The sequence below is a fragment of the Convolutriloba macropyga genome, chromosome 11 (genome assembly GCF_964194025.1).
Source record: "Convolutriloba macropyga chromosome 11, txConMacr16.3, whole genome shotgun sequence".
NCBI lineage: Eukaryota > Metazoa > Xenacoelomorpha > Acoela > Convolutidae > Convolutriloba > Convolutriloba macropyga.
The window spans coordinates 45332050-45343454 of record NC_134478.1 but is presented as its reverse complement, the minus strand read 5'-3'; the positions used below and the strand labels follow the sequence as shown (position 1 = coordinate 45343454).

Genomic DNA, 11405 nt, shown 5'->3' with positions numbered 1-11405 from the left:
CTTCAAGTAATTACAGCAAGAGCATTTTGCTGATGAGATAAAGCTTTCAACGCTTGAAAAGAAATCTCAAAAGCACCAACATTTTACAGTTTTTACCCTTCATTGACAAAAGGGGACTCATTCGTTCACAAGCAGACTAGGCAGAAGTCAACTGATCTTGAATGCAAATCATCCAATATTGTTATATTGGAAATATCACGCCAAGTTCTTCTTGCGTAACGAGCACAAGAGGAAAACAATCATTAGGGGTCTCAACGTGTCAGAAACATTGTCCAACAACGGGTCTTGATTCTTAGCGTCGGTGCCTTGCGTTTGATGATAAACAACTGTATCCGATGCCGAAAATGCAAAGCACTGACAATTGCTCCAGTGCTGGCCGAGCTACCTAAAGACTGGATTGTTGCTTCAACAGCGTTCGCAAATGTTTAGTACACTACTTTGGCCGTTTTTTGATGAAGGCTGGCCCCAGAACTGAAAAGCGATTGTGTTGTTTGTTCACGTTAACAGCAGTGCATCTAGAGGTTGTCTCTAAAAAGTAGGGTGATAGTTGTCTGAACGCATTTATGCGGTTCACCGCTCGAAGAGGCAAACCGATAAAAATCATCTTTGATAACGAGACAAACTTTATTTGAGCAGACCGAGACTTCAAAGAATATGTTGCAGCATGGAACAGAGAGAGGATTGTGGATCATTAAAGTTCATCATGGGACCGGATGGCAGTTCAAACTACCTAGGAACCTCGTTTTGGCGGAGTCTGGGAGCTATTGATTAGAAGTTGCAAGAGAGCAATGTATGCGTAGGGTAACCTGTAAATGAGAGAACTTGTTCATGTTGTGTCTGGCTGAGCAGACATTAAATGCAATACACCTGATACTAGTCGGTTCTGACGCAAACGATTTCGAGGCTCTTAACTTAACCGTTTTTGCTGGTTTTAAATTTGTGTGTCTATCATATTTACCATGCGCAGAGGAGTTTTTGATCATTGGGCGCTCTCCGACAATCACAAGGTTACTCCAATCTCATCGGGGACACATTCGGAAAGGAATATCTGCCAAAGTTGAACAATCGGAAGAAGTAAAAACGCGAATCAAACAGAATTCTGCACCAAAGTGATCTCCTTTGGTTGGTTGGAAGCATTGATAAATGAGTTTTACAAACTTGGCCGCGTTTCAGAAGCAATTCGATCAGCAGCAATTCTAACGAAAGTCGTAGTCTACAGGAGGCCTGTCGTAGAGCTCGCTCCAGTACTATCAATTGACGGAGATGTTTTCACGAAGGAAAAAGCCGGCGATTTTGAAGCCGGGCGTGTGGAGCTTGCGTAGGAGGAGAAAATAGAAGCGCAAAAACTGAGAATGGAACTCTTTTGTATTAGTAGTTCATAATTGTTTGCGTATTGTTGTCATAGCAACTAGTTATAGTCCTAGTTCGAGTTTTGTTGCTATGTACTGTATCTATGAATTACTTGAGAAGCAATTAAACTGTTATCACCTCAACTTCTGGTGTCTGAACTTGTGCGTTAAATGCAAAACCCTACTTAATTCCAACTTAATAGTTTTTGCACAAACAGGTCTTAGACATATTTTTTGGTCTTCGATATGTTTACGCTATCGGTTTGAACTGGTATAGGTAGTGAACTCAGTCCAGTTTGATTTTGAAAAAACTATTATTAGCGAATAGCTGCAAATTGAATCTGTAATGCAAGGTTAAGAACATAGTGGGTATACACATAAAGGCAAAATCTTAATATCCTCACAGATTTGGAATCGCTTGAACGAATTGTGCTGTGTAAAGTTTTCTTGCCAATTGTGGGAGAGCAGCCGTAACACAACTGGCTGTTTGTACATAGTTTTTATGATGTGATGAGTGTACAAAAAGTGATAGCCTTTCGTGAAGAAATTACTTAGGTCTTAATGCAGTTATTCTCGCTCGGCAGTTTTGTTGAATCGACATCCCGAACGAAAATTTCAGATGCAAAAACTTATACTGGGAGCAATTAATTTGGTTCTTTTATGAAACGAAAATTTTTTTTCTACAGGCTTTTTTCAAAGCACCGTGACCTGAACTTTTGTCCGTGACCTGAACTTTGCCCTTTCGAGCGCGTAATTTTCTTTGAACGTGGGGTATTGGCATTTCGAGAAATGCAGATTTTCTCTCTCTCTCTCTCTCTCCACTCCAGCCTTCCCGTTCAGACCCCGGAACTACCTTCCCCTCTCCGAGCTACAGCTACCTTTACCCGAAAATTCCACACCCCCAATCCCTCCCCGCATATCTGTATTCCACCGCGCGCCTGCCCCCAACTGTGGCAATTCTGCACCCTTCGCAGACATTTTTGTTAAAAGTCAGAAAAGAAGCGTCTGCATTTTCGCAGTTTTTGTAGTAAAATTAGTAAATAATGTTCTGCTATTTTTTGTTGCTGTCTCTATTTGGGGTCAGTGGTGCTTCGAAGCCAGTATTTGAATGTTTTGATGCCTGGAAACATAAATAGCAGATGAGGTACGTCAAGTGTTTGCTTGGAGATGCTTGGTGACTTTTCATAAACTGGTTGATTATTTGGGGTGTAGCAACCGGTGTGCGAACGGGTAGAAAACCAAATTTGTCATATTTTTGTTGATTTTCTGATGAAATTTGGAAAAGAATACATTTTTGCCGTTCTTGGTGAAACCTTCTTTGTAAAAAGGGGTTCTCATATTGAATTTTACAAAATTTCAAAGGGAGAGCGAAAGCATAGTTATTTTTGCTGATTCCTGACATCCAAGTCAAGTGCGATTTTCTCATTGTCTTTGAAATTTGATTAACTAAGCCTAATAGCTACCCAACAATCAAACAATACCGTAATAAAATTTCTCAATCTGCCGAGCTCTTCTGACCCTGGCAATACCCATTTTGCATGGTGCCAGTGTAAAAATATTATCTTAACGAAACTCGAATCCTGAAGTAATAGGAAATTCTTTTGAGTTAAAACTTCAAAAAGTGTAAAATTTCAAAAAGAATCAAATCAAAAAAGCTGCTTGAAGGTAGAATGCTTGGATTTTTTTATTGTTTGCAAGACATGATAGAATTAATTTGCAAGGCGTAGTATTTTGGTTTTCGAAGTATTATACACTTTGTAGTCGTCTGCGCAGCGAAGTTAACAATTGTGTCGCAACGAGAATCTCTTAATGTCATCAAATTGTGCTATAAATTGCGACACATCATATTTTTTATCAAGAACCAAATTTTTTGAGGTAAAACTGATTTGTTCATTGATGTACAAAAAATATTTCAAGGGCACTTTTTCAACGATGACACGAGTATCCGAAATTGGATTACCTATTTGGATTCAGACGAAAAACAATTATCATTTTCTGTGAATTTATTGGAAATTTTGCGGCTAAGTAGACAATTTCAAATTCATTTAGATGTTTTTGCGCTCGACTGTTGACAAACATCTGTTGCACTTTTGTTTATGCTTTAGTAGCATTCAAATCAACTTTTATTCCACTCTTTATTCCACTCTTTTGATATATATTCCTAATAAAACTTAACCAGACATGACATTGTTGTGCAAATTATTGTGTATTTTATTTAAAATAGGCCTTTCAAGTGAATTACATAAATAGTTTGCAAATATTTGTTAATTAATTGAGTTGTTTTTTCTCTTTTAAGTAACTATCAAGTGTTAGAAAAATGTTGGCTGACATGGTTGAGTAATTAGTTGTTTGTGAGTTTCATAAAATCGAGTCTACCTCGATTTCATCATTTTCCAAGTATTGCGAAAACGCGATTGTCATTTTTAGCTATTTTTTCGATAAAAAGAAATGTCAGTTTCGTTTCCGCTAGTTGTTACCAGCATAGAACCCTTTGCTATCCATTTTCTGGTTGTGATATCTAATTTGTCAAATTTCGAGCAGCAGTCAAGCGTGAATACATTCGAGACTGATCTCGTTCACAAGTTCAATGACGTCATTACTTCCTATTTGGGATATCATAAGCCGAGGAGGGCTTCGACAGCACAGGTGAGATAGTGTAATGATTTTATAGTTAATAGTTAAATTAAATGTGCTTAATTGTTGCATTCGTTACTACAGCAATACTACGAGTAAAGCTAGTCATTGTCACTGAATATTACGTCAACAATCCAATAAGACAGCTGTCCAATAATTAATACTAGCTAATACGTAAACTGCCCGATGAAAGATAATATTACAGGCCAGTTGAAGTAATCTGCAGTATCATTGACCTGTTTCTTTCTGAGGACAGCTATATTAACGCATGAAAAAACCCGCACACTTGTAAAATAAGCTTATTTGACTACTCGGACCCCAGTGCCAGAGAAGATCAGTAATGAATCATAAACCAATTGTATAGGTAAGATTCAGTACTGATTCATGGTAGCCACAGGGAACTTGGTTGTGCATTATGTTCAGTTCAAATCCAGTGACCACTTTTTAATCTTAAATTACCAGGAACAATACGATTTTGTTTTTCATTATGTTCACTAAGAAATCAGAAAATTGACATTTTCGAAATTAATTTCATTATTCATGCTGTTAAGTTTGAAAACAGACAAAACAATAATAATGCTCAGTGGATATACAGAAATGTTCAGGGTAAGTTCAGAATTATATTCTGAATTTTACCATGAATTGGCTAATAAGTGCCATAATCAGAATTCTGGTTATAACAAAATTCAGAATGAAATTTTCATGATTCAGTACTGAAATATTATGACACTCAGGGCCGGGTACTGCTTTCAACTCCCATTATTAATAGCTTCACGCGGCCTTCGGCTTCGTTTCCATCCATTAATAGCTCGATAAATCGAAAAGCATTAGTCTAACATACAATTAAAAACTTCATGTTCAGACACTTACATTTAGTTACATTGGTTTTGCTATAGACACCATTCGATAGATGTTCGAAATGGATGAATTGTGGTGTCAGGAAAATGTCTGTGAAAAATTCCTTTAAGTAACTTTGCTTTTTTCAAAGTTTTCGTTCGATTCCTGTTCTGGAGTGACTTTTTCAACTTTTTGAGAGACTTGAATTGCGCGCATTTAGAAATTAAATGTGTTGTTAAAATAAAACCGATTGTGAGCGAAGACACTACATCGACCGTATAGCGTAAAGGTTATTTTCACAGACTCTTAATAGAGAGTTGAGGGTTGAGAACGTTCCTTAGTCAGAGGGTTTTGTACCTTAAAAGTTTCTCTAGCCTCGCTAGTCATTCAAGATCAATTCTTGCGACATTAGTGGGTTTTTGTTTCCTTTTTGTTTTTGCTTGACTGCTCGATTTGACTTTTTGTCTGAAGAATTTAGGTATAAAATTAGAGTGCCAAATATAATAAAAAAGCTTTGTCTTTGTCTTCACTTGCTCTCTATTTGTCTTCAATTGTGCATTGTATTTGTGCTGGCGTAAATACATTTAAAGCAGGCTTCTTAAAGCAGTGGTATAGCCTTCATCAGCTTAAGTTAGCTAAAGTAACATCTAAGTTCACGCCAACTGACTAATTTGATTTGCGGCTCAACCTGATAGGTGTCAAATGAAAATATCTTCTGTTTTCATCTTAACATTCATATTTCGAAATTAAGATGTTGTAATTTTGATATTTTAAAAATATCAATATGAGTTCACCAGATGAAATATCTTTTTGTGTTCAGTTGCAATCAGTCAATGATACCATGACTAAGTTAACTTTTTCCTCAACATAAAACCCGGAACTGCGTGATAATTTTGTATTCTTAAAAGTTATTTTTCTCTCTGAATTTCATTTTTTATTTCTCATGCTGATTGATTTTTACAGTATTGCCTTTTCTGTGAGTTTCTATCACAGGGTTATCTGTTTAATTTTTGGGTAGATTCAGTTTCAGGTAGATTTTTTCGTGATAATAAATCACTAACTTATTTCATACCTAGAAGACAGTAACATTAGCACCAATGTTTGCTTTTGGTAACACATGCTATTAAAGTTTAATTGTATCGCAAGAGTGTTACCGAAAGAAAATCTTAGTAATTTTGTCTGAGTTAATTCATGCCTCCGCTTTATTTTTTTCTTCTTTTTTTACCTCAAGAGCCAGAGTCTAGTTCTGATAGCTCGAAACGTGACATGAAATTGCACATAGTTGTGCCTCCCTTAATTATAAGATTCCATTGTCTTCGTAGAATTGAATGACTTATTCAGTTCCTTTTTTGAAATAATAATTCAATCAAAATCTCTTTTTTTTTGTAACTGGAATTCGGATAAGAATGGATTTTAAAAAATATCATGAATATGTTTCAAACTCTGTGGCTTCATAAACTTTTTATGAATTTCCATGACCCATTCATTGAATTAGTTTTTAATTGCTCTCGAAAAAAATTTAAGCACTTATTGTAAGTTTGTTGGTCCTCTACGACTCGGAGAAGGTTATTACGACACTCGAAGAGGAGTATTGAGATTCTACAGGTTTTTTAAGCAGAAAACAAGTTTGATCATGACTTGAATTTCGACTTCTTTCTGTTCGAGCATTTACCTCCGTTTTTGATTGTTGACTTCTGTTTTCGAACATTAGACTTTAACAGTAGCTTAGTTTGTAATGTATAGTAATTAGGAACTGCTGGTAATATTCAAGGTGAAGAGGTCATTTTGAGATTTTTTATTCCTATATAAGTCACCCCTAATTATCTAAACTACACCGCACAAATCCCCCACCACCTATCTACCCCCCCCCCCCCAACAGCTACCTGTCGGCCCACCAATCCCACTTGTCCCCTACCTACCTCCTGACATTACCACCTTCCCCGTCACTAGCCTACCTCACCCCCACCTACGCCCTACGCCTACCTAAGCACCTACCTCCTACTTACAACCACCCACTTCCTGCTTACTCCTCCTCCCACTTCCCTGCTCCCCGCACTTACCCACATTCACAACTCAAAATTGTTTGTTCTTAACTACATTTGTTTTGTTGATATTTATGAAATAGGTGCGGCTACTTACTTTAGAGTTTTAAGTGTCTGATTCTTTGAGTCGTTTCCGGTATTCTATGGGTTGTGTTTTTGATCTAAAATTTTTGCTTGACTGTTTTGACTTTTTGAGTGAATTTTGCGCATTTTTTTGCGTTTTGCGTGATCAAAATTTCTCTCTCAATCAGAATTTGAAGAATCTGAACTCAATGAGAGGTCGTTCAGTACTACATGTGAACTGAAAAACGCCCCAGAATTGATGTAATTTTTTTCACGTTAATTTTTATTAGTAGTTATAGTGGTATATAATAACCTCTAATGACGTCATTTTTAGCCTCCATTGATGAAGCAGGCTGTAATAGATTTTATATCTCAGTAGTCGTTTGAGAGCAGTTCTTCCGATGTTTGTCTGTTAGGTCGTATGGAGAGGTCACTTCGATTTAAAAATTCTTATTTGGAATTGCTGTTGAAGTGTTGACAAATATATTCTAAAATTTATTGCCTTTAGCCATTTTTTAAATTTTTTATCTTTGTCAGTTTTCTTTGGAGTGCATGCTGCACTACAGTGGTTTGCAGCTTTTTTTGCGCTGTTCCTATTTTACAACTTTTCCTTTGGTTAATTTTCCAATATTGTGATTTATGAATTGCGTATTCAGTTGTGCATAATTAGTGTCCCATCTGTTCACAATTTAGGTAGTGAAGGTTGAAACAGGTGTGAAGCAAAGTGGGGACATTTATGACGTCATGGTAGTGTTCACGGACTCCTATGGTGAACATATTTCTGAAGAAACTTCATACGAGGAGATATTTGCTGGTCGAGAAGGAGAGACTAGCAATGCTACTGGATATCAAGTAAGTATGGGATCACGTTTTTAACTTCACGACGGGGATCTGTTGACCGCATTCCGAATTATTTGTCGAGAAATGGGTGCCCAACCCCAGGCTTATAGAAAATACATGTGTGGTTACCCCCCCCCCCCTCTCTATGTGTAAGTGTTGGGGGAGTGGGAGGACGAAAAGATGAAATGCTCTGAGAATTGGCGAAAAATCTTGGATTTAGTTTTGTCATCAGGGATTTAACTTATGTGAGCCGAATCAAATCTTGTGAGAACTTTTGAAGGTGATTCGAAAATTTGCCAGATTCCTGCGAGAATGCTGAAAGGTTTTGGAGAATCTTGACGGAAATATTTTGAAACGTATCTTTAAAACGAGTAAAAACTGATAAAATAGGGTTCACACCTATTTTTGGCTTTAAAATATTAAAAATATCCAATCAATATCCAATATTCAAAATATCCAATCTCACTTCAAGTTCAATAACGCGAGGAAATTTAAAACAACGAGAGTTAAAAGGCTGAGGTAGAGAGATTAAGAAACATCAAAGATCGGAGAAAACATTGTTTCTTTACACTATTTTTATTCTTACCTGACCAAAGTGGGGAGAATAAAAACAAACATTTTTCATGTGGAAAAATAAAAAACACTGATGATATGAGATTCATAAACTGTTGATCTGTGGTATTGATAACCATACCGTTATGTTAACCGAGTTAATTGTCAATTAAATGTTTTTAATCATCTTGTAAGAATCTTTTTGTATTTCTGTACCAGATACTGGGGGTGTCCAAAACGGACTTCACTCGGGAGAGTTGTGACACATGTGATAATGAGGAAGATTCAGAGACATCTGTATGGAGGATAGTTGCTCTGGTGGCCATAGCCTTCTCTGTATTCCTCATGCTCGTATGTTGTGTTCAATGCTGTAGAGAGTGTTTCTGTGGAGAGAAGAGAAGTGTCATTGTAAGCGCCTGTAAAAACTCTGATTCTGTCCTGGATCGTGCTAAACAGATCACTGAATCATGTAACTCGGCCTGTAATTTTATTGTGAGCAGACTTTTCAGGTCAATTTTATGAAGTTATGATGTCAGAATGTTCTGCACTCGCTCTGTGGGCTTTGGGCAATATCCAGCAACAGTTCGTTTTCACAATGTTTCAACATGATTTTTTCTAGATTTCAGATCCTTAAAATTGGGCTTTTTTCACATATTCTTTTGATGTCCGAGACGTATGTAGGGGGGGGGGGGGATGGGCGGATGGGCGGGGGCTGTTTACGTGCTCTGTATTGGTGGGGTGCCCATAAAATACCATACTGTGGGGGGAGAGCTTTACAGTAGAGTCGAAAGTACAATAAACACAAGTGCACTAGTGATTTTTGACGAACATAATAATTAACAGTGTCTTTCCAATTGTAGGCCCTCCGGAGGAAATCATCGATCCCAATCATGCTATAACTACCATCATGAGGGGGGGGGGGGGGGGGGTTATGCGTGCGTTATGTGACTACAAAGCTGGGGAGATACAGCTTGGGGCAAAGATCCGGTAAATGTTCAGTGACAGTTAGCTATCGACTTGCCTTAATTAGCGAATTTGCTTATCAAGACACTTAGCGCGTCTTTCCCGTTATAACCACCCTCCCCCACCCCACGAAATTATAGCAAATCATTATGATATGGTCTGGAGGCATATTTAGAGGCATGTAACTAGATTTTTGGACCAATTTTTGTTAACATGTTAGTTTTTCCAAAATATCATTAAAGTTTTTGTCATGAAATTTCTATGATCCATCGATGAATTTTCAATATTCATGATGCATTTCTATGATGCATCTAAGAGTTTTTAATATTAATGAATTTTCTCTGAGCCATCGACGGGATATCAAAAATTTATGAATTAGCAGTGATCCATCGATATGGGATTCTCTGGGACTACAACCAGGGCATGCATTAAAATGTCAGATGTACTTGATCTGTCACTCAAGGCAACTCATATTTAAAAGCAACTCCTTTGAACAGATAAAACTGCAGCTTGTTTTAGGTGTGAGAAGATGCAAAGTTATTTATGTAGACCTTTTTATGGCATGCCTGTTTAATCTTTACGCCAACACTTCAATCGATTGAACTTGCAGCTCATGATTAGCCAATTATAAAGCCTTGAATCTAAATGATTTCTTCAACCGGTAGTGCTTTTAACTTCTATTTTAGCCCCCTAGAATTTAACCCCAATTTTTTTTCGAAATCAGTTTCCTCTTAACTAAATTGAACTATAATTAAGATTATAACCCAGCCACCACAATCGGTAAATCAGAGACAAAGATTTAAAAAACAAGGGTTCATCACGAAATTAATACCTGCACCATTGGTGATGAGTGACAACAATTGAGTATAAATTACGGGCAAAGATTTATTAGCAATTCTCTGCGAGAGGAAACAATCCCCTTTTTTGAAGTTCACCTGGGAATAGGTGATCGCCACAAAATTGAACTTTTTTGATTAGTCAAGTCATTTTTTTGTCAATAGTTTCTCTCGAACGAAAATTGAAGCAATTATTGTGAGCGTGTTGCTCTTTTTTATGCGAAATGTTTGCTTGACTATTTATGTACTTTTGTTCTAGAACATTCTGTGACTTCTTGAGTGATTTTTCCACGCTTCACTTCTTCATTTTGAGTGATTTCAATTGCTCTGGCTCCGAAATGAAGTTTTTCGGCTAATATGAAAATTTTTGTCAGCGGTTGATTCTCAAAGTGGTTGTAGCTTAGTGGTTAAGACATTTCACTGCAAGCCTGGAGGTCTCGGGTTCCAACCCCTATAAAGTTTGGGTTTTTGTACCCATAAAAAATCTAAGCTGCGCCCCTAAATTTTATTGCCCCCTACTGTAGTTCAAAAGCAATATTTTAGTCTGCTAGTTGAGATCATCGGGGATAAGATAAGTTAACGATTTCAATTCTGTCAAATGCTCTTGATAATTTAAGGGTGTTGAGATTAAAGTTGGCTGAAGCTAATTTCCAGCCCCACGCAAGATGTTTGAGGACAGTTCCTCCGAGGTTCTGCTGTTCTGTTCCTTAAAGCAAGTTGCAGTTGTCTAATTTGTTCATTTTTGGATGATCTGGGAGCTGTGCCACTCAAAAAGATAAAAAACTTTAAAAATCGTATGAGATGTTCTATTCAGAAAAAACAATCTCATGTGTCCAAGGGTTCTCCGAAAAGATATAACTGAAGGCTTTATTTTACTCATAGTTTTATGAACAGCTACTTTAGATACATAATGCTTCAGTTAATCTGTACCAATCAAAACTGATACAATTGCACAAATAATAATTCTTCGCACTGTTGACCGTATCCCAGAAGTGATAATTTTTACAATGGAATGCAAAAGTATGATAGCAACAATTTCTACAATGAAACAACCTTTTGAATTTCTTTCAGCCAGCCACCTTTGATAACTCCAATCTGACAGTTGACCTTGAAAGAGGAAGAGTAAGACAGTTGACCTCTGCGGAACAGCCCACTTCCATCTCATCGAGACAAGAATCGATAATGTCTTCTGTGTCTAGACGACCTCTAGTCAACACAGAGTGAGTTATGGTTTCTTACTGCGTGTTTACCCAATTATGATCGGGTTTAAGTTAAAGGGCAATTACATT

The 11405-nt window shown here is 37.1% G+C and overlaps 1 protein-coding gene across 3 annotated transcripts in view; it reads left to right on the top strand.

Moving 5' to 3' along the window:
- Positions 1–3531: 3531 nt before the first annotated feature.
- LOC142349214 (uncharacterized) overlaps positions 3532–11405 on the top strand; it is a 29033-nt gene continuing 21159 nt past the window's right edge. The window contains exons 1-4 of one of the 3 annotated variants that reach the window (XM_075400630.1): positions 3532–3995; positions 7619–7777; positions 8537–8668; positions 11188–11336. In XM_075400630.1, the coding sequence (XP_075256745.1) occupies positions 3798–3995; positions 7619–7777; positions 8537–8668; positions 11188–11336 (638 nt within the window). In that variant the 5' untranslated portion in view covers positions 3532–3797. Of the gene's footprint in view, positions 3996–7618; positions 7778–8536; positions 8726–11187; positions 11337–11405 lie in introns of all 3 variants that reach the window. The other 2 variants (XM_075400629.1, XM_075400628.1) reach the window with 2 other exon arrangements.